This window comes from Amblyomma mixtum, chromosome 3, assembly GCF_055824585.1.
Source record: "Amblyomma mixtum isolate Tamu chromosome 3, ASM5582458v1, whole genome shotgun sequence".
Classification (NCBI taxonomy): Eukaryota; Metazoa; Arthropoda; class Arachnida; order Ixodida; family Ixodidae; genus Amblyomma; species Amblyomma mixtum.
In genome coordinates this window covers 39,419,595-39,443,654 of record NC_143014.1, presented here as the reverse complement: position 1 = coordinate 39,443,654, position 24,060 = coordinate 39,419,595, and the positions used below count along the sequence as shown (strand labels likewise).

The window sequence follows — 24,060 nt, the reverse complement described above, 5'->3', positions numbered from 1 at the left end:
GTTTCCTGATCTAGCGCGAGCACGCGCCACGCCGCGACTAGTCTCATTACTTTCAGGACAGACCCTGTATAGTACACCTGTAATGGCTCCAAGCTCAAGAACAGACTTCAGCATCGCTCATGAAATCGTCTGAGAAAAATTCAAGTCATCAACGGCAGTACTACAAAACTGTAAAGACTGTGAATGTGCTTGTCTAGGCTTCACCTCAACAATGATACCTAAGTGTGGGACACCCAGTCTGTTTCACGGTGCTCCACTGAATGACGCTCATCTGTCATTTTGACTCAGGGTCCAGTTTCCCATCTTTCACAAAGCTCACAATGTAGTACTGGTAAAAAAAACCATTTCTCTCCTGTAAATAAAAATCGTGTTGTGTCAAAGGGTGTTTAACTATCTTCGCTCATCTACTCATGCTCTGCATCATTATAAGCACTAACTGAAACATGGTTCAGTGATGTTATTCCCACTAATACCACAGCAGGCGTAGTCCTGGTATGTAATTATTGGTTACCTACATATTAATTATTCTTTTCCTTCCAAATTTCATAGAATTCTTTGCAAAATATGTACCAGTTTTCCAAACTCTACTGTGCTCATATTTGGAGGCTTCAACTTCCCTAGCATAAACTGGTTCACACAACCCATCACAGCAAGTGAAACAACACGTTTCTTCAATCGTGCCTAGAATTTTCACTGTCACAGCTTATTAAATGACTGCATTTCAGATCATGACGTAATAACAGGTCACATTACCCACCTCTTTATTGAAAATTCAGGACCATTGCACCATGGTTTAATCATTAATTGCAATAAGAGAAAGTGATTGTACTACAGGCAGTAATAAATTGTCTTTTAAGCATGTGGGAAAAGTATAATAAATGCGACAAGGAATACCAGTCACTGCTCAAATTCTTTCGACATCACTTCAACCATGACTTGAGATTTCTGCTAACCAACAGCCCTCATAAACCTTGGCAAATTATAAATACCACCTTTCATCCAGATGTTTTGCTTGCTAACACTAACAGTGTCATAATGAATCTGAATGTGCTCAGATTTTTAATGACACCACCTCATCAGCATTTACCAACAAAAATAATGGCTTGTCATCTAGCTTAAAGGGGGACATGGCAGCTAAACTATTTTCGTTATTTATGCTTGAAATGCAACCACAATTGGTGCAAATATGTAGTACTGTATCAGATTTCATTATTTCATTTTATTTTCAGCAAGCTGTTACTGAGTAATAACAATTAACACTCTTGAAAAGTCATTCCTGGGGTGTCAAATCGTTCAGAAACTGCAGAAGTTTTTTTTTTCAACATGTTCACAAAGCCCTGTTCTGTGCAATAAAGCTACTGAGCTTTTGCTAGATTCCCACTGCTCATGAAAGTAAATAACTCCAGCATGAACATTTAAATGAAAACGTTTCTTATGAACACTACCAAATACTATAGCTCGTATCTACAGAAAAATCTAGAGCCTTACTGCACTTTTCAATGTCACAGGATTCATTCACAAAACCAGTCATTCTACAGTAATTTTTTATGTAATGACGAAGGGGTGAGTGATGGCAATTTCAGAAAATGTGAAAAAACAGAAAATCAACCTTAGTTATTCCCTCACTGATCACCTCAATTGCTTTCGCTTTTGGCCAGAGAAATGCAACGGATGGAAGCTGATTTCTCCTCCATAGGGACATTAAGACTGAGGTGCTAATGTACTAGGACCATCGGATGCATGGTTCACTCAGAATTTTCTATGAAATTGAATGAATTTCTGAAATTCCAACATATTCTGCAATAATTTTTGGTTGCAAATTGAGAAGTAAATTCTGACCAAATTGAACGTTTTATTTCCCAGTTTTTTAATATTTGAAATGTACTTAAATACATTCAATGACATTTGCATGCCTGAAATAATTTTTAATGAAGCAGGTATTTTAGACCTACAAACAATATTAACACTACTGGTAGTTTGGATCATGTCCGCTTTATAAATAATATACTTAAAATACACCACAATGCACAGTCTTGTCCCATTTGTTCTCACAGTCATTATCAAACAGACTAATTTTTAATGACTGGTGGATAGCCAATCTAACACCTCTATTCAAATCAGGTGATTATTCCTCCCCATTTAACAATCGACCCATATCATTAACCAGCACCATTTGCAAACTTCTTGAGTATTTAATTCATAGCAAAGTTATAAACTTTATTGATGATAACATTATTTTTAAATATCAGCTAGACTTCTGCAAGGGTTTTTCATGAGACACTCAACTTGCCGGCTTTACTAACGACTTGCACTGACCGCTTGATGCAGGCTTTCAGATTAACGTAGTATTTAATTTTTCAAAAGCATTCAACTGGGTCCCTCATCACAGATTTCTACTAAAGCTAGCACAGCTCAACAGCTCAATAATTACACTCTTTCTCTCATCCAAAATTCAGTTCACCTCAGTTAATTAACTCTTCAGTTCATGTCATATGTGACGCACCAAGGAAGCATACTTGATCCTTTGCTTTTTCTAATCTACATTAATGATTTACCGACCTGTGTAACACCTCGAGTTCCGACTTTTTGTTGATCACATAATTTATCGCAGCATTACTAGCGACACTGACCACCAGTCAGTACAATCAGACCTGGATGCAGCAAGTTCATGGTGCTCATCCTGGTTAATAACCTCAAACATATCTAAAACGAAACAAGTCTTTCACTCATCGTTAATCTCTTATTCCAACCATTTACATTCTTAATAACCATACTTCAGAACTAACGACTACATACAAGTACCTTGGGGTGCACCTTCAGTTTGACATAACATTGCCTCACCTTACTAGCCCCACCCTAGCATCTGCTAACCACTCACTTTGTCTTCTCAAATTTAACCTGAAACACACCACTATTCACATAAAAAAAACTTGCCTAAAATTGAATATGCCGTAGCCATTTGGGGTCCTGTTCAAACCTACGTCATCAGTAGCATCGAATCCTTGCAAAGCCATGCTGTTCGATTTATCTTTTCAAATTGCTCATCTTTTACACACATCTCAGCATTAAAAGAAAAGGCGGTCAACGCGACTGATGCAGCAGAAATGCATCATTAGCATTAAGCATATTCTCTTTGGATTCTGTTATATATGTTCTCTGGGTCGCAAACGAGTGAGGCAGAGATATTTATTAAAGGTCTCCCCCACAAACCACTCACTGCCCTCCCCCTTCTTGTTTTCCCTCTCCCCTGAAATAGGAAAAAGGGATTTCCCCATGTTACCACTTGTTGCCTCCCACCCTCTGTCTTCCATCCCCACTTCCCCTCTCCTCTGAAAGCAGAGATATTTCCCCTCTCCATTTTTCCACCTGCCAACCATGGCAAGTGGAGGGCTCAGAGAATACTGCCAACGAACACTTTTAATGCAATAGCATTAAAGGCCACATTCACCAGAAAATCCAGTGTCGGCGTTGAGAGTGAAAAATCATGGGCGTGGCTTTGGCTGGTGGTCCCCAGAGAGCAACCTAGGAGGCGAGTGGGCCTCCTAGGTCACGAGACCTTGCGACGTCATCACAACCTGCCCATCGGACAGTGAGCAAACTGCCCACAGTGACAGGTGATGGTTAAATTAATGATTAGTCACTTGGAAGAGCAAAATGGGCCACACAAGACCCACCACTGGGACCACCTGCCATCTCAAAGCAGTGGCGCATCGCTTAACCACTGCACCACTGCGCCAAAAGGGGTATGAGGATCCCGAATGATCAATGCATGTGAAGTAGAAAATGACCAATTCCTCATATATGAGCATTAACCCATTAACGCTCTCGCGTCATACCTTTAAAGTAGAGCTTAATTGTCCCCACCAACATTTTTTTTTTTTTTCTGAACTGCAGCTTCTAATGCAAACACATAAAAATCATGCCAAATTGAAAGACTTATCACACTGCTGAAAAGTTCCTTATTTAACACTTTTTCATAACCTCTTCACCATCTATCCTTTTGTGACGATTTTCAGTCACCTGAGGTCATCTTTCTTTCAACGTGTAAAGTGCCACTCATCATCTTATCCTAACATATTCATTCCTCATACCGTGATTAAGTGGAACAGCTTGTGATTGGACATCACTACTGAAATTGACATAAAAAAATTCCAAGTTCTCATTCACTCTGATGGAATGTGCAGTACTCATTTCTTTGCTGTTGTCATGTCATGTTTTAAATATGCATGGATATTTTTCATAGTTGAACTTGCTCTTGTATTGCGTTTATTAATGCAACTGTATTGCCCCCTCCTCTCCTTCCCTCCCCGTCTTCTGCAACACCCTCCCTGTGAGGGCTTTTAAGGGTATCATGAATAAATAAATAAATAAACTTCCAGTTTCGTCTCTGGGCTTATCTCAAAACCTTAATGGTGAATTTGTCTAGAAAACTCTCAAAATGCAACCGAAAAAGGTAATGCGCATCCCGAGGTGAATGGTAAATGATTTAATGGTAAATGGTAAATGAATGGCAAATGATGACCAGAAGACACGACCACTTGATGACACCGCCACAGCTAGAACCTACGGCCCCACCGACCTGACAAGCCGCCAACGTGTTTGAACACAGCCCCCTGCCCATGCTGTTCGGTGCGTTCATGGGCCTCGGCCATTGGCTCAAGGTGACCTATGGCTTGGAAGCTTCCTGGACCAGTGCTCACCTGATCATCATCTACTCAACTTTTATCGTGACAGCAAGTCCTACGTCTTCTCTTCTGTGTTCGTCCCTCCTGTCATGCCCATCGTCACGTCCTGCGTTTCACAGTCACTGCCCTTCTTCTAGTTATCGTTCAGTGGCCCCATTAGTGTCACAGACTAGAAAACGACAAAGTGGGCAGTGGCACGGCACGGAGCGCTCGCCCGCCTCCACTAAAATCATGCCATCGCCATCTGTCATGTCGTCCTTTTTTGATCGGCTTGCCATCACGTAACAATGTATAGCATTTATTAATAACTGCTTTGCCCCACCTCTCTCTACGGCTTCTGTAACACCCTCCCTGTACGGGGTAACGCAAATAAATAAGCTGGCAATTATGCCTCCCGGCTCATCTCAAAACACCTAAAAAATGTAACCTAAAAGATGATGCACATCCCAACGGAAATGGTAAATGATGTGTGTGCAGGCAATTGTTGAGAGTAAAAGATAAAAAAAAGGGCAGTGAAAAACTGATCCCAAGTGAGTGCTTTACATGGAGAGTTTGGCCCGAAAGCAACCTAGGAGGAATATGGTTACTAATTTACATGCCGTTAATGCTTCATTACAAAAAAAAAAAAGACAAGAAAAAAGTAGATTTGAACTTCTGCCTTTCCAAAGCAAAACGCCAATTCATTGCATCACAGGAGCAACTGAAATCGCAAGTTCTAATTGTGCTCTTACCCGTTCTCATGGATATGTTCCTATATTTTCGTGCATGCACAGAACAGAAGGTCGCGTGCTGGTGAACGTCTGGCAGCAGTTCGTGTCTACCACCACCTTTCAAGCTCCATCTCCACAAAGCTTTTTTTTTTTTTTTTCTAATAGTGCGTCAGTGCACAACAGTGTGTCAACACTGAGGTGTCAAAGCCAAAACATGCACACTAATTTTGGTAGTGATGGGAATAGCCACAATGGTTTTGGAGCATATTCTGTGGCAGGCAAACAGTAGCTATGCAGGAGCTTCCCCACAGAAGAAGGGCAGGTGCCCAATACTGAATATTGGCATACAACATAAAGATTCTTTCAAACATCAGCAAATTAGAATCACAACAGCCTTTGACAATAATGCTTAACCATTCTGCTACTGTTACTGAAGTTTTTCAGTATTTCGACCATTTTAAACAGACTGGTATTGTTTGCGGCAACCAGAGCAACATAGTTGGATGTATGTTAAAGGCTGGCGCTTTCCTGCCACCAGGGGTCATCCGATCCTTTCACTGTTGCAAATGTGATGTTAAGCTGGGTGAAACAACTCCTTGCTGCACCTGCGATACTGGGGTGTTAAAAGTCAACAAATGCATCCCCATCACAAACGTCAGCGAGGGAAGGCACCATGACAGCCCAGGCATCTCTGCATAGTGTAATTTGTCCCCTCAAAGATCTAGAACCACAACTTCTAGCTCCATATTTCGCATATGCAGCTGGCACAGATGGGCTGACTTGAGTCTTTCCAAATGGCGACAAGCTCGTAAACATTCCTCCCAACAGGCAAGCCAGCAGATGCACTAGTGCATGAGCACTCATGTTGTTCTCTAAGATGACTATACCTCACCCAAAAAGTAGAACCCCATACAAAACAACAAAAAAAGTGGTTAATTACAGCAAGGGGATTTCAACTGCCATCTGAAGAGCACAAAATGCAGTGCTAATTCACTACACCACAGCATACTGTCATAGAATGCTTTTTAGTCACTGGATGGTGCTGCTCAGCTAGAAGGGCCTCAAGCGCACATGAATCGAGGCGTCTAGGAAGTTAAGTGCAGTGCCTCTGAGAGCAGCACAACCACGTGTTCTGGCCTGGATTCAAAATTCAAGAACAATGAATTGCCTAGATGCCTTTACCAGGTCACTAAAAGCAAAGCTCACAGACCCATTAACACCAACATAGTAATGGATGCGGGGAACAGTCTGCAACCTGGCGGACATCAGATAAAGAGCTGCTAGGTCTGCCCGTTTGAAGAACTCTGCCACTGCAAACTTTTAACCTTCTCCATTTTGTATCAATTCGTCTCCCTCTTTCCTGGTGCACCACTTTGCCCAGAAAACATCCACACAAATCAGAATTACAACAGCACATGCTCTGCCATGCCAACAAACAACATGGCAGGACACATAACTGAACATACTGACATGCACAGTTGAACTTTACATGTGCTCAGTTTGACACATTGGTATCAACAAAATGTGACCATTAACTGAGACACGAAAAAGTTGAGAGGAAAGTGCAACAGGTCATAGCTGTACCTGAGCCACCAATGTGGGACAGTGAGTTGGCAACACACTTGGCAGTGCATATTGGGAAGATTAGCAGTGCGTTCAACATGGAGACATAGGAGTTACAAAAAACCTGAAACTGGCGTGTCCAAAGCATGACCCAGCAGCCAAAACACAACACTAAACAAAAAAAAGCTGAAATACAGAAGCAAGCAGACAAGGATTTAGCACAACGGCTGGCGGAATGAAATAGCAGCACAGAAATTGTGATGCTTGACAAAAAGCAGTGTTTAGAACAGGGAGCAACAAAATTATCAAAACCTCAGGGCAAAGCAGCACGAACAGGAAGCAGGAGTGGAAATTCAGCACACTCAAAAAGGCTGACGACTGGCCCCATTTTGTATCATTTCATTTTATTTTCGTTTCATTCGGTTTATGGTTTTAAGGGGTTTAACGTCCCAAAGTGACTCAGGCTATGAGGAACACCATAGTGGAGGGCTCCAGATAATTTCAACCACCTGGGGATCTTTAATGTGCACTGACATCGCACAGCATACGGGCCTCTAGCATTTCGCCTCCATTGAAATGCGACCGCCACGGCCGGGATTGAACCCGTGTCATTCGGGTCAGCAACCAAGCACCATAACCATTGACCCCACCGCAGCGGCTGTTAATTCATTTGGGTCGCTGCCCCCGGTGATATACGCCACGGGGACGACATCCCGCTGTCAGAAACAGTACCATGATTCAACTCGCATAAAGGCACCTCATGCCCGTGCCACAGTGGTGGACAAACGCCGACGAATGACTGAGCACGATGAGTCTGCTTGACATGCCTGGCAAGCTTCTTCAGTACAGTGATTGTGCAACAAACTGATGGAGCATGGTCCTGAAGACGTGGTCTTAGAGGATGCAGCAGGAGTATGGTGGCTTGCAGTGGCAATGCACCTGTACTGCTTGTCTGCCTCCCCATTTCCTGTATTTTTTCTCACAACTGACGTCTCAGCCAAATGAAAAAAGAATGAAATGAAATGTTACAAAATACGGCCCCTGGAGTGCAGAGCAGCAATACGGCCGTGCAATACAGCGAGAGGAGTTGTGTGAAGACAGCAGCCATATTACTGCAGTGTTTACATCGGCCCTTTAGCAAATGTTATTTCCTTCTTGCCTGCACATGTTATGTCCATTTTGGCTAATGTTGGCTCCATTAACGACCCAACATTAAGGCGACGCTGCAAAACCCATACACATCACATGATGGCCTCTAGTGTATATGGAGGTGTGCGCAAAATAGGTTCAATTCTGCTGCTTATCCTCCTCACTCTTTCCTTTAGTGATGAGGGTAACGTTTTCCTTTTTTTTTTTTTGCTACAGTAGGTTAAGCTCATCAGGCAAGGCAATGAACCAAGACTCCTGCTCATCAAACTAAGCCACGTTCACCAAAAACATACACCATGTACATATGGAGTCCGACTGAAACCAAACACGCCATGGACATACTAAGTCTTACTGAAACCAAAACCGGCAGCCATATGAACAGCACCATTACAAGATGCTCCACTGAATGTACAGGCTATTTGACAAGAAAAAAAAAAAAGCAGTTGGTCACATAAAATATCACATGCAATGCTTTAAGGTGGGTTTCCACATGCATCAAGTGAAAGACTGATATCCATTTTTTTCTTCGTTGTTTGGATACATGGTACTGGTTCCACACACCATGTGGTCGCCCAGTGCACAGTTCCAGTGACACCAATCAGATCAACCTTCCAGATGAACTCCCTGATGGTTGGTGAGCTAGGCTTCAACGATGCAGACGTCCAGCATGCAGAAGACAGACCTGCAGAGAACGAGAAGGTGAGAGGCATAACTAATAGACCTATACGGTGCGCAGTACCCCTCATTATACATGACTATATGCAATTACCCCATAATTTTACCTGCAAGTGACTGCAAATTGAAGAACAACAAAAACATCAATGAAAGAAAAAACAAAAATAAAACCTGATCCTGTGCAGTACACAAAAGCAGATGCTATTTTGGCACCACTTACTTTCCTTTGCGTAGGAATATTACAGTGGATAGAATTCATGCTGTTCGTTTGCACTTAAAAATAATTTTGAAAATGGCTTTCATTCATGTTCAAAAGCAAGTGTACATAGTGCAATGGATTCGGTTTACAGCAGCAGCTTACGCACAAATACAGCGGTGCTTGAGAGTTGCCTGATGGCCACTCTGACATTTAAATGACCATGTCCTCCTAAAACAGTTGTAAGCTACAGCTCACACCACAATCATGGACGCTATAAAATGAGAAGCGCTCAACATTTTTCTAGAGTGCTAGCACTTATCGTGGCCATCCTCCCACATTTAGTCGTCGTGTGTTTGTCTGTCTGTCTGAAGCCAGTTTTGTGAGAGGGTGCTCAACTGCTCAGGTATACTTATATATATACCTGGACAGGGTGCCCCAAGCTCAGTGGGCAGGTGAGCAGCCTGCCCAATATGTCAGGTGGCAGCTAATTAATAGTGAGAAGCTGCTCAGGAAGACCAAGCTGGATCACAACGCAACCCAAGCAACCCAAGTCCATGAATGTAGAGAATGACCAATTTTGTATAAGTGGACATTATCGCTACCTGAACAACTGCCATCCGTGAACACTGGATCTGAACACCGGAACCGAAGTGGAAACCGAGCTGCTAGCGCACCTAATTCGCACTTGACCTAACTACGAAAATCAACCATCATTTTCTTTTTATACTCCTTCTGCAACACAACCACGCTCACTGCTTCAGTTGATTTAGTTGTTACCACCTGAGAATGACTGTCATAGGGAAATACCAAGAACAAATTTTGTGCATATAATCAACAAACCAAACGAAACGGAAATTTTGAATAGTAAAATGGCAGCATGTTTCTGTTTGAAGTGATGTCAATGATGCCTCTTAGAGATGAACACCTATGGGCCACTCAAAAGGCAAAAGTAAGTACAAACAGGTAGTCAGCTTCTAGAAAATTCAAACTCAGTGGTTCCAGACACAGAGCTACAAGAAACCCAAAATGTTGCTGGATCTTTAATCTCTTTTTTGAACACAGCCTTACTTTGAGTACTTTTTGCAGCACCCTGAACAAAAAAAAAAAAAAAAAATCATGCCACTTGAGCACCTGCTTGCCTGCTTTGAATTGGCCACAAATGGCACAAACACTTGAAAATTGCCACTACCATGCTGCACCCAAGCTGACACAACCACAACCTATTAGCACGCACAAGCTGCGATAATTACTGCAAACACAAGCCACATACTTGAAATAAACTGGCTGTTTTGACGAGGCAACCAAGACGATGAGTTGCTGCATGGATGTACTAACCTTCATTAAATGAGACAGTGTGCACTTTCCAAAAAGCATTTGCGCATGTCGCAGCGTCTGAAGCTGAGCCACTAATTATGCAGTAAATGGGTCTGCACATCTCCTGCGCCCACTCACTCCAGTAGAGCAGCAGCACGTGTGCAGGGTGCATTAGAAATTCCCAAGCCACAAGACCTGCTTTTGAGCCATGTAGTGGGGCATTTACAACACCCCTTAACTTCAAAATCTATGCATGGGGTAGAATAAGTATCATCCTCATCTCCGAGAACCTCGTAGCTTCATAGGCTTCTCATATACCAAAATATACATTGCTCACAAGCAGACCCTGCGGCCTTGGAGCTTTTGACGCACCTTGTACATGGCAATGAACAATTTTTTCTTTTTTTTTGAACAAAACTGAAATTTTTGGCTACAATAATGTGAAGAAAAAAAAAACAGGAAAAAAAACTACGCTACTCCAGAGTTTTAACTCATTCCTTTTCTCAATACTCAAACATTTCAAATGAGTTTTGAGCAACACGCCACAAAGAGGCATATGCTTCTTAGCCTTCATATTTTACTAGACTGCCCTGCTGCAGAGTTACTGAGTGGCCTGTAGTGTCTTATGAAACCCAGCATCTGGTTAAAAATGTCTGATCCACACCATTGTCTGTTTCCAGATTACACAGCTCCTAACACATCAGAGGAATGCGTCTCTTAGCTATGCCTAGCAGCATTTGTCTCTGCTATGCAAGAAAGAGTTCTCATTTCAGATTTTACGAACACTATGTTGGAAATGAGGCAACTGGCAATTCACAAACTTGCTGAACTTGTATTTTGCAACAACAACTATCTGATAACAATCATGACCCAAAACCCATTTTGATCAATGAAGAAAAAAACAAGTCAGACCGGTAACCGTGTTTTGGCATTTCGCTTCCAAAGCACACTGTTCAAACTTGGCCTCAAATTAAGCACCTTCATAAATTAAAAGCATCAGAAGAGTATAAAATGATTAGTTACTGAAAACACCCCTCCGTAATAAGAACAAGCTGTCCACTAATTTTAGTGTGGTGGCTTCAGCTTTCTCATAAGAAAAACTATGTTCTTTGATAAAGACATTTTTGGGTATAAATTGGGTTATATCCAATTTTTAAGAAATCTGTTCAGAGTACAAGAATCCGGTAAAATTAGGTTTTACCTGAAAATGAAGGTTTAGCTACATATAACCATACAGCACTCTCACAGTAATGTGGCTAGGACACCTACATTTTGGCCATCATAGCCATACTGTGTTGCAAGTTCTTGTAAGCTATGTCCAAACTTAGGTGTGCACCTCTGGCCCTGCACATGCTCATTAGAAATACACAATGAAGCAAAATAATTGAGGAAACACACGTGGCAGTATGATCCCAATTTCCCGAAAGCTGCCACACTGAAAGTTTCTCCCTGCAAAGCATGACAGCTTGGCCGCAATGCAGACACTTTAGCGGCAACAGGGTCAAATAAAAATTGGCAGTGCAGCACTTTGGCTGAGCTGACCTGCAGGTGGGGCAGAAGCAGCGACTCCCCAGCCATGTCTCGGGGCGCGCCTGATCCTGGCGGCTGGCAAACCAGCGACCCATGCAGTCCAGGCACCACATTGGTCGACACAGGCAGCCCTGGCACTGTCCCACTAAAGCTTCATCACACAGCTTTTGCAGTTTCACATTGGCCGTTGTCTGCATGCAGCCAATGCATGGCTCCAGTTCCTGCACCAGGCAGACAGCAGGCATGTTCCCATCTTCTACCTAGGAAACCTACTCGACACTGAGCCAGGAGTGGTGCAAAGTTCCTTTGAGAGTGCGAGCAAGTATGAGAACACAACCTCACAAGACCATGCAGCAGAGGCTAGCTACAAGGAACCATTCATACACTGTCAAGTCTCATTACAGTGAACACTGCTTAGTCAAGTTTTATTTCAGTGGGTCTTGTAGTGCTACAATAGAGCACACATGATCCGGTTCTGTGTTCGTTACTGCAAGATGAAGTACTAACTACCGTATAATCTCGTGTAAGGGCTGTACCCATGCATGGGCCGCACACCGTTTTGGGCTAGATAATTCAGAAATAAATAAGGTTTTAATTCCTGTATGGGCTGCATCTTTGAAATTCACACCCGAATTTAAAACAAAAAAAAAATTTTGCTCTTAAATGAGTTTATACGGCAGTCCCTGTCTTTGCTCTTTGACTGCAAAACAGTTTGTTCACGTGCGGTCAGTATAGCACAACTAATAAAAACCGCCTTCCCAACGTTTCTTTTTTTCCCCTCCATTTTATTGATTATGTTTAACCCACTTTGCAGTTGTTTTGGTTTGGGAACTATAATGTGAATTTCAGATATCATGAGGGAACCCACTACTCTGTGTGCATGCATCTGTTTACTGGTTTTATTGGAGTTTAACGTCCTAAAGCGACTAAGGCTATGAGGGACACCGTAGTGAAGGGCTCCGGAAATTTAGTCCACCCGGGGTTCTTTAATGTGCACTGACATCGCACAGTAAACGGGCCTCTAGAATTTTGCCTCCATCGAAATGCGACTGCCACAGTCGGGATCGAACATCACACTCGTGTCTGCTAGTCGTTTTATGATAATTTCTGTGATATGCTGCACGGAAGCACTCAAAGTCTCTAGTGTAGAGTCCATGGTTTCATACATATCTTGCAAGCAAAGAATGTATGTCTCTTTTCTGCCCCATTTAGCTTTGATAAACCATCAGAACTCCTCCCTGTGTATGTATTGTGATGGAGGAACATAGAAATTGTCAATTCCATAAGGTTCAAATTCTGAAAATGTTGTCATGAAAGGCCGTGGTGCTCAAGTTAACTAGCGCACTGTGTGCTTCTCTCTTGGGGACGAGAAAAAGCAAATTGTGGGGTTTTATGCCCAAAAGCGACACATGGGCTCTGAGTGACGCTATAGTGGAGGGCTCCGGATTATTTTAGACTACCTGGGGCTCTTTGAAGAACAGCACACGCCTACACATTGCACTCCACCTACATTAAAACAATACGTCTACATAAACACATTGGTTGGAGCAGCCTCCACGAGATGGTGCCTACTGTCCAGGAAGGAGGAACTGGGAGTTCTGATACTGAATGAATACAAAATAACTTGGTGGATGCTGCCAGACACAGACTGGAGTGGCATGATCTCCAATGCTGGGTGGGGCCCAACTATTGACCACAAAGGGGTAATGGTCACTTGCCATCAAAAACAACTCACTCTGCAGGGAGGAAGCAGAAAGATCATGTCAAAATCATTGTTAAGACACATACCTATATGGCTATCACAAAAGATGGCTCAGAGTCATCGGACTATGACCTTTTCTTACAAGCTTGTGCAGAATCAAGAATGTGCAGGTAGCCTTCTGGTTGAACGAGAGAGCCTGCACACACTGAAACACTTAAAGGTCTGGCTTCACCCTTTGCTAAGCATAAAGGGCCACCAATCAGGCATCTTTTGCATGGGCCCGATTAGATACTTGGTCTGGATCAATTTTTGTACCTGTTATCACATCATATGTTGATAAGGGTATCCAAATATTGAAATTCTCTAATATGAATCAAATACGAAAAAATGCCTTCAAATATTGAAATGAATACCTAATATTTCTTCAGTATGAGAAACAGAAAAAAAAAAAGAAATAGGCAAGCGTTGTTCTCCTTACTTTTTTTTCAAAATAGTGCATGGTTTTGGGAAAAAAATTAAACAAACTAGGATCAATCAGCGTTAGACAAGAAAAAAAAGCTGACACGCACAGAAATATATACTGCTTGATTAGACAGTGTAACAGTATGCTGTAAAGTGGTCATGCAAAATGAGTAACAAAATGAAATCCATGAACTGACACAACTGCCAACTAAAAATAACATGAGAGGTAATAAAACGCCATTACTTTGGATTTCAATTGGGACCGAAAGAAATGCCACCATTTATCAAATGTCCCCTCCCGAAAAAAAAAAAAAAAAAATAAGATTGGTGAAAATGCGGAGCCTTGGGAGGAGGTTGCACAAACAGCGAACAACCCGTGAGAAGTGCAGTTTCGGCGTGCTCCATGAACAACGCGGACATTTCACCTGTGCTTGGTTTCTGATCCACATATACTGAAAAATGCAATCATGAAGTGAGGAAACACAGGCAATGGTTAGTGGAAAGTGAACAGTCCAGATCAAAACTGGGCATTGCCAGCCTGAGCCTGGCTATGGTGATACAAGGCCATGGAATCTTGATAGTGGCATTAGTATCATGCCCAACAAGACAAAGCGCAAGGCCAATACATATACTGCAACAAAAGCTTGAGAGAGTAGCTGAAATATAATGACTGGACCTTGAGGCTTGGAAAGAAGATGAAAGTGCACTGCCATTAATGAATCACAGTGGCAGCAGTGCAAGGCCCAGATAATGCAGGAACATAAGAGTAGCACAAGTGGAGGTCAAACAGGGGGAGCATGAAGTCCAGAAAAAGGTTCAATGGAATGCCACAGAATAAACAAACACAAAGCAGGTCAGCGAAAACAGCAGGCAAGAGCAAAAAGTTGTCACGCCCCAAAAAGCAGACCAGGTGTGGCATACATGACAGTGAGAGAAGCGACACAAATGAGAAAGCTACTGCATTATGCCTACTTGGAAAGTGGGTCTCTTAGGTAGCTGTTCATTATTTTTTGCTAGGGCATTAATTGGATGTTAAATGAACACACACCATATTGAAATGAGATTCTAGCTACAGTAATGGCTACACCATGGAGGCAAGAAGGCAAAACACACACATGCACCCTATCACTGTGTGCACTATCAGCATGTGGAAAGGTGCCCAAAAGTTAAGAGGGAGTGGATATTGTCGGTCATCTTAATCACCGTTTTCATAACATAGGGCATATTTTCAGCCTTGCGAAATGCCATTGACCTAGTATCTTGGCTTCCACCCCTTCCTACCTAACGTGCACGCAAAAAAGAGCATGAAGATGCATAACCCCTCAAAAAATGGCCAAATAAAATTAATACTGGCCTGCTGTACAGCAACACAGTCGGCTATAAGCAAATGCAGTTTGATTAGCCTTTAAATAAAGTGAGTAAAGGAAAGGCTGGACTTGAACGCGTGGATTAAGGTGTTTGGGGAACCCTCAAGAGAGCTAAAGAAAACCATGGGTTATGAACCCAGTTTGAGAACCGCTACCAATGGGCAAATTACCGCGTGCGTTACGCTCCTTGCATCAGGCAGTAGCCCTTGCTACTAAATGCAGTCTGGCTCACATCAATTGTTGCAACTCATTTTGACACACCATTTGTGCAATTTCACAAAAAGTGTCAAACTTGTGACAATACACGACATAGTACAAACTTGTGACATAGTGCAGTTTCAAGCAACTTGTGTACTATTTCTACCTCTATAACAGACTGGCTCAACTGTACTTGTATATTCTGCAGATTCAAAGCACACTTATCAAATAACAGCAATCTCTAAGAAAGAAAAACCAGGTTATACTCACCATGCCTGCTGGCAGCCTGTACTTGGCGTTCTGTTCAACATGGCTCCTGAAAGCATCAGTGAACCTGTCGCTTAGACTTCGGTGTATTACAATATTGCGAACATTGTCCAATGGAGCCTGCAGTTTTTCTTTCAGGTCATTGTACTCCATTGAGTTCACCCTGGAACCAATAGTCAAAAACTAAAGGGGTGTTGCATTACAGGAAACGACAATAAAGGTTTACAATATGAATGCTTGCACAGCTTATTATATCCCATTTTAGCAACTGGAGGGAATCCTGTTCTTAGTACCTCCCACAGCACCAGGAAAGGGTCCTCTGGGTATGCAAACATTACACCCGACACTTCACAACCACTGCAATTTTTGCAGCAAGCTCAACGCATGTGACCGGTATGTAGTCGAGGAAAAGTGTCAACAAACTGTGGTGTATTTGCAGCCAATTTATGCAGCAACCTCGCGATTTTCGGCGCACTGGCAAAAACTGCTCTAGTTTGGCTGTGAGCAAAAAAGGAAAAAGAAAAAGCACTTGAACTTTCGTGAAAACTAAAAAATTTCTGTTTCAAATTGCTTTGTAGGACCCATCTGCAACATAACAATGACTAAGGCCCCTGGTTTCCCGTGATTCCGGGAAAACTGCTAATTCGACCAATTTTCATGGAATGTGTGTTAGCAGCCACATTCTCTTTTTCTGGTGTTATTGGTTGCGAACATCAGTAGAAACAACAGATTGAATGGCATGCAATTAATTTAACCACTTAAACTGACTTGAACACCAGAATTTGGTAATGAACAAAGTTCTGCTGATGCCTTTGCTTGCTCCCTCATCTACTTGAGCAGGCAGGCAAGCAGACACGAACAAGTTCACACTCTTCTTTGGGAAGAGTGTCAAATGAACCCTTTGAAAGGAATAATAATAGCAGTGGCAAAAAATGTTCCTACAGTAGAACCTTTCTATGGCAAAGTAACTTGGACCAGCAAAAATCTTTACTATATCTGGATTTTACTATATATCAGTTGGTGATGTTATGGCCCTGAGGAAGCTCTCTGGTAATATTGGTAGAGTGTTGGTGTATAAAAAAAAACACTCAGAAATACCTTCCATACTGCTCTTATCATCGCTGTTTGCGATAATGATTTATTTTCAGTTATCATATTACATTTTATCATCTTTTCGATTTCATTTAAGTCTTGTGGAAGTACTGCATTTTGCACGAACACAAGACTGATTCCATATGAAAACCAAAGTTTTGCATGAACACGACATCGTCTTGCACAGCCTCAGCGTCACTGACGAGGCAATGGTTAAGAAATGCGCGCGACACAGTCAAGCGTGGTAAAACCATCCACGTAGTGCCGCCGCGTTTCCACTTCTTGTCGCTGCTTCCTCCGTGCTTTGCGCTGCCACGCTGCGAATGTTCGCCCTTTTCTTCCCTTCCCTATTTTACTGGCTTTCCTTTCTAAGTGGCCGGCGCCACCTTCTTTCTACGTTCAAAGCCGGCTTTAGCTTTTTTATCATGCTGCGCGCTTTTCCTCACAGCCCTAGAGCCCTCAAAAACTTGGTTTCTTCTCGCGGCTCTACAGCTTTGCGGTGAAGCCATCTTAAAGAGTGCCATTTTATTGTCTTCAGTATTCATTTGCCTCCAGATGTTGGCCTCGTGATCCTAGACTTCGCATGCGCCGCAACGCCATCACTCCGTAACGCCAACATGGCCAGCCGCTCTTTATAAACTATACCTGTTTCTTTGAAAAAAAAAAAATTGTACAGTTGACTATGGAAGGCGGAATGGCACCGCAGTTTCACTTTACTATATCCGAGTTAACTATAGCAATGTTCTAATGTAGTTTCGAATAATGCTTAGCATTCATTCTGGGAGCTTCTTGTTTTTGTACTAGCAGGCTATCAGAGAACGAAAAACGGGTGTCAGACGGGTGCCAAACTTTGGTACGGCTGCATCCCACTTGTGGGCCTGGTCAACACAGTTGGTGCGGAACTGTGAAGCCGGGCATCACCAGAGAGATCATTCAGTCACTTGGGGCACTGCACTAAAGAATCACCAATTTCCAAGTGAAGAGAATACCAAGCACTACCTGGTGACTGCTACAGCCACATTCGATGATGACTTATTTTCAGTTATCACATTTCATTTTATCACATTTTCGACTTCATTGACATCTTGTGGAAGTATTGCATTTTGCAAGAATACATGTCTGCCTTGTATTTGTAAGGTACATTTGGAGTATGTGAGGCATGCTTCAAAAATATAGATATGTGTTCATTTTATGCATGTTGTGTTTCTGCATAATATTGTAGGCTTTTTGTAATAGATTCCTGGAACTTAAAATAAATTAGGGGCTTTAACAATGACATCTATGCAACATGAAAGCCAAGCTACAACAAAGTCTCACAATAGAAGAAGCATTATTTTCTGCACATGAACTGCTACAAAAGCCTGCTTTCACATAAAGTGAGGGTAAAAATACCCACAAACATACAAAAAATTGTGCTCAGAGGGACACTGAGCACAAAGTGAAGTTGGTTTGGTTTATGGGGTTTAACGTCCCAAATCGACTCAGGCTATGAGAGACACCGTACTGAAGGGCTCCAGAAATGTCTTGTATCAATAGTCTCCCGCATTCTAATGACAAAGATGCTACTTTCACTGAAAATGGAGCTTTTATAACTTAGATAAGTCAAAAACGAAGTCAAAGGAAGGCTATCAGATTCATCTTTAGTAAATATAAAAGAGAGGATTCTCCGTCTTTAATAATGCTTGCAAATAAAATCAGTACGCTGGAAAACAGGCGGAAGATAAGTCGCCTCCAATTTTTACATAACATTATAAATGGAAAAAGCGCACTTCAGCGGCCTCACTGCGTAAAACCTCTAAGTTCACGCCAGACAAGACACAGACATAACCTTTCACTTACGCCAATATTTTCTAAAACAAAATCCCATATGAATAGTTTCTTTCCGCGTACTATACATGAATGGAATTCTATACCTGTCGAGGTATTGCAGTCACAAAACTTTGCAGAAGAGCTGGAAAAACATCTTTCTTCCATAAACTAACTGAAACAAAACCAGTGTTCACAATCTGTTATGTTTTCCTAACTCCTTCACTCTGTGATGCCTTTTTTTTTTTTCCCCAGAAACAGTTCTGTTGTTTTGAGTAAAAATTGCCCGCCTGTTTGTTATTTCACATGTGCCACTCTTCATGTTTTGTTAGTTATTGTGCTGGTGCCAGAATGTAGTCATTGAGTAACACTGCTACACCCAGCATTATTTTTCGTTAGTGTTTGTTGTTGTTTTGCATTGTCACACTTTTTACTGTATTTCCCCTCCTGCTAGGGCCAGTTTGTTGGCCTGCAGTATCAATAAAATAAAAAAAAAACGAAACACAGGAGTCGCCACTCTTGCTTGGTTTCACAAGCAAACTGCAGTGCATTGAGGCAGATTTATAGGTGCAGATACCTGAGGCTATGCAACACTGCTATTCACCTTCAAATTATGATCACGGAGTCCTTTTCACAGTATCGACATCCTGAGTTTAAATCAAGCTATGGGAAAATTTTTAAACCCAATTTTCCTGGCAATAAATGAATCTTTTGCTGCTGGACTAATGCCAACATAGCCAGTAAGAGCCATGAAATAGATATTTATGAAGAATGAAAGTTGGACAGAGTTGTCCTCTACGTCCTTTGAAAACAAACGTTGCGAAAACTGCCTAATACACTGGCAGCTTAAGGCACTGAACGAATCCTGTTACAAAAAGTTTTCTCCCTCTCTCTTTTTTTCTTTGATGCCCATCAGTATTAACTAGGCTAAAGGAGTTAGAAATTCACATACTTTTCATTTTCTTCCTCTGGACAGCACTCTCCCGTGTTGGTGTTTTCTAACTACCCCCAAAAGCAAAGCCATGATGCTGCTTTTCTGTGGCAGTTTTTACTGGCTCACAGCACCAACATGTGCGAAAATGCATGGGCACCAGAAAACTTAGCACCTTTTGTGAACTATTACTTCTCCAAACTAAATTAAAGGCAAACTAAAGACAACAAAAGGCTACAGAAGTCAATTTGATACATTGTCAATTACTTTCAAAAACAGGAGCTCAAAGCCTCTTAGACCCCAGTTACTACTTGTCACGCATGTTTAGACACAATTTTTCCTGAGAAACCATTTAATGAAACCATGCTTTCAGTAAATTCTAACCCTCTTCAGCAGAAATAAACACTTGACAACAGTGTGTAGTTGGGCTATTTGACGGAGATTCTAGAAGAAATGGTTGGTTTGTTTATGGGGTTTAACGTCCCAAAGCGACTAAGGCTATGAGAGACGCCGTAGTGGAGGGCTCCGGAAATTTCGACCACCTGGGGTTCTTTAACGTGCACTGACATCGCACAGTATGCGGGCCTCTAGAATTTCTCCTCCAAAGAAATTCAACCGCCGCGTGAGAAAGCGGTATGTTGACATACGACGCAAGATGAGGCAATACATCACAACAGCATCTGGTGTTGAGTCACCTATTTCAGTGTTCTGCATCACTGTGCTGTTTTCTCATTAGGAAATACAGCGCGAAATAGACTAAAGGTTATGCACTCCATTTAATTCCTTGACAATTGTACTTCAAGGAAATGCACAATTTGATATCTGGCAGAAACCAGCGACATGCACAATTAGTACTTAATAAGAGCAGTTGCTAAAATAACAAGTACTCTTGGCTGATGAGAGTTTCAAATTTCCAAAATATTGAGGAGAAGAAAATAATGAAGTGTACAGTGCAAATAAGTGCTGCTTCAGTCACTCTTAAGTGCAAGGTCACATTAGTAACCCATTTAAGTAGAAAAAAAAAGGATAATAATACTAATAATATGAAAGAAGAACAAGGAAGAAGAAGCAGTGCAAGAGATATGCACAGCACTCTCATGGCGCACTACCAAGTTTCCTTTGTGCCAGACAGGAGCTGGGAGACATACCTGATGGTGAAAGACGGGATTCCAGGCCTGCGACTCTTGACGAGAATGTCCAGATACTGTATGCCCATGCCGCTGACATGCGATACCGAGTGCTCAGCACTGCTCACCAGCTCCAATACTGCGTCTGTCTGCTGAATTAGGTGCAAGTTGTATGGTGTAGCCTTGATGATCCATGAATTTGTCACCACCGTACGTGTCAGTGATCCTGCACCACTAATGAACTTGTCTACCTGCTTGAAAAAACAAAACCACCAATGAAACACACGAAACATGCATCACCTTTATTTCTCTACAGACTACAGGCTTCTAAAAATAGACTCATGCTACAGTATGCTATTCCCAAAAGGGTGGTGCCAAAGTTAAACCACAATGCATCAGGTGCATATTAGAGCCTCACCCTCAGTTGCATGCACTCCTTGCATGGAGGGTGAGGATGGGGTCTAAAGAAACTGACTGAAGCCTCTGTCTCCCATGGCTATGCCTACTTATCAGGTAAAGATGGCTGAGAGATGCTATTCCAGCCAAATACAAGACGCTCTAGGTCAATAAAAATCTGCTTATCGGCCAAAAGCTGACTACATCACCTCTTTGTAGAACAGTCAGGGAGCAACTACAAGAGCCAAGCACCTGCCTGACAGACATGGTTGCAAGATGCAGCAAGGCGTCATGTTTACTGTTACCTCAGAATTGGTATGCCTGTGATTACCACACACGATGCACTGTAGTAGAATGCCAGACCTCAGCCCACCTGAGAAAACTCTACATTGATGCGCATGGCAATGAGGCGCCAGGGGCTGCCGTACTGGAGTAGCCGCTGGGTCACAGGGTGCCGGGACCAGTCGGCCATGGACCATGTGAAAGCCAGTACAATGCCAGCCGTGAATATCAGACAAGAGACAGCCAGGCCTGTTTGCCACAACAGCTTTGACTGCCACAGTTCCACAAGATTGTCATCCTCAATCAGGTTCGTGAAGCCAACGAAGTAACCTGGAACATACGGTACGAGGTCAGGTATGATTAAACCAGATCACACCAGGGTTTTCCAACATACACAAATTCTTTACACATCAATCCTCTTATTCATGAAAGAATGCTTCAGCCACTACACCATGGCTGTGCCATAAGAAACTGGATATGCAAGACAGTGTTTTCTTAACCGACAGGATGATTGGTTTATTGGGGTTTAACGTCCCAAAGCAACCCAGACTATGAGGAACGCCGTAGTGAAGGGCTCCGGAAATTTCGACCACCTGGGGTTTTTTAACGTGCACTGACATCGCACAGCACATGGGCCTCTAAAATTTCGCCTTCATCGAAATTCAGCCGCTGCAGCCAGGATCGAACCCGCGTCATTCGGGTCAGCAGCCGAGCGCCGTAACCACTGAGCCACCGCGGCAGGGCTAACTGACAGGATGAAGCTGAGGGCCCAGCAAACTATGCATGTCACCTATGAAGCATTAGAAGTGGTTTATTTTTTTTATTATTTTTTTTTTGCAGTGAAGTGGCAGGCTCACCAAGTCCACCCAGTTTTGCTAAAGCCCATTTTGGGCAGAAGCAGCAAAGTGGTCTATGTATGTTTTAGGATCTGCACATTTTGCTACACAATGCCACAGAAAAACAATAATTCAGGGTTACTTTTTTACACATATTCCCTTCATTTATGTTCAAAGGCAGCAGAATAATTTGAGGAAAATGAATCTGACAGTGCATAACAAGACACATTGAAGCACCAATGAATTGACCGAGAGGATTCCTTTTGTTTGTAACTTGTACACAATGATGTCCCATAAGTACTGAAAACTAGTACATATGTGGTGCTGTACTAGCACAGGCACCTCTGTAGACCACAAAATTGGTACATGGTGCTCCTAAATGCAGTCACAAATATGAGGGGGCAAGTTAAGCCAGCTAGCAGAGCAACAAAAGGGGGCTAGTTGGTGCTTTATGACCGGACTGAATTTAGCACGTAGTTTTTACAAAGAATACAAATGGACAAATAAAAAGGTCACTATCAGATGAAGCGGTTCATCTAATGTCATTCTTCATGTTGTTCATTTGTGAAATTAATTCCATCAAGTTAATCAGGAACTGTTTTTCACACTAATGCATACATGCTAAAGGATAAGACACTTTACTACACGTACGCCAACAGTGTTCCAATATGAATGCTGGACTCCGCGTCTAAAAGGTTCACATAAGCCAGTTATACTGTTGACACCCTTTAGAAAGACTGCAACGCATATTGGTATCCCATTAGAAACAAATGACGGCTGCTCCGAATACTCCATATCCATGATATATCACTCATACAAAACAGAAAATGGCCGCTTGCACTTCTCGTATGGATAATATGGCACGCAGAGCTTCGAAAAATATGTTGACGGCGATTTTCTAGAAGTCATTATGAAAACCGGGAGCACAGGATGCTACGCGCTTTGTTAAGCAGCGCTTCAAGCAGTACGCCGCAACTGCACGGTCAAAACCTGGCCTCTCTAACTGCAGTTTCGCTCACTGTCGTACCTCGCGAAAGCCCTCCTTGCACAGCCAGGCAGCTGGACAAATACCGCGCTATGCGCGACGCGACAACCGTTCGTGGAACAACGGTCACCGCACCCCTCGCCTGCATTCCATCTGACTTTTTTTACATGTTGCTCCCTGTGCGAAAAGTCAGCGGACTGCGCTAATGGAAAGAACCTGTTAGCTGAATGCACACGGCCTACCTGCGCAATTGCTTCGGCGTACTGATGACCACAGAATGTCGCGGAAGGGACACGTCACTTCTACGCAGGGACCACAACATTGGTTTGAAACGACACGAGAAATATGCGCCAGCAGGCGCTTTACGTTGGAAAGCTATATGCACGCGAAACAAAGCCGCGGCACTCGCTGCGAAACATATTAAGACACAAACATTACCTAGCGGCAGAAAGGTATGAACGATAACTGTCAAGAGAGTCCTTTGAATATGGTGCTCAACAAACTTCACGTCCTCTTTGTCGATGAACCTTCCGAAGAGATGTGTCAGCGTCAAGCCTGCTGTCACAAATTCAGTTGGCGGCGTAAGTATATAAACACATATCATAGCGTACACTACGCTAAACCAAACAGCCTCCGTCGCCATGTTTATTTACAGTCAGGCCTTGAAACCGGCTTGGCTAAGCTAGCCACCCTCGCTCAGCGCTAAGCCGTCCGTGCACAGATCGACCAACAACAACTGATAAAAAAAGGTTAACAATCACAGCAAAGGCAATAAGCGACGCAC

The 24,060-nt window shown here is 42.6% G+C and overlaps 1 protein-coding gene across 4 annotated transcripts; it reads right to left on the bottom strand.

Annotated features, from left to right (window-relative positions):
- Positions 1-744: 744 nt before the first annotated feature.
- LOC149349756 (E3 ubiquitin-protein ligase TM129) lies at positions 745-23,919 on the bottom strand. 4 transcript variants are annotated; one of them, XR_016290160.1, is made up of 7 exons: positions 23,715-23,919; positions 21,547-21,785; positions 20,799-21,028; positions 15,825-15,984; positions 11,838-12,046; positions 8,191-8,789; positions 745-7,943 (listed from the first exon to the last, which is right to left on the bottom strand). XR_016290160.1 is itself a non-coding variant. In XM_089578793.1 (6 exons), the coding sequence occupies exons 1-6, from the start codon at positions 23,917-23,919 to the stop codon at positions 8,747-8,749; spliced, it is 1,086 nt and encodes a 361-aa protein (XP_089434919.1). In that variant the 3' UTR covers positions 745-8,746. The 4 variants fall into 4 exon arrangements, 3 of the variants coding, with proteins under 3 accessions (XP_089434919.1, XP_089434921.1, XP_089434920.1); XM_089578793.1 differs by having other exon boundaries at positions 745-8,789; XM_089578795.1 differs by lacking the exons at positions 745-7,943; positions 8,191-8,789 and having other exon boundaries at positions 11,936-12,129.
- Positions 23,920-24,060: the final 141 nt, after the last annotated feature.

Coding starts and splice junctions, on each gene's coding strand:
- LOC149349756 (XM_089578793.1), bottom strand. CDS start 23,919: ATGGCGACGGAGGCTGTTTGGTTTAGCGTAGTGTACGCTATGATATGT. Junction 12,047..15,824: donor ACAGGCTGCCAGCAGGCATG/GTGAGTATAACC, acceptor TGCCTGGTGCAG/GAACTGGAGCCATGCATTGG. Junction 8,790..11,837: donor TGCTTCTGCCCCACCTGCAG/GTCAGCTCAGCC, acceptor CGTTCTCTGCAG/GTCTGTCTTCTGCATGCTGG.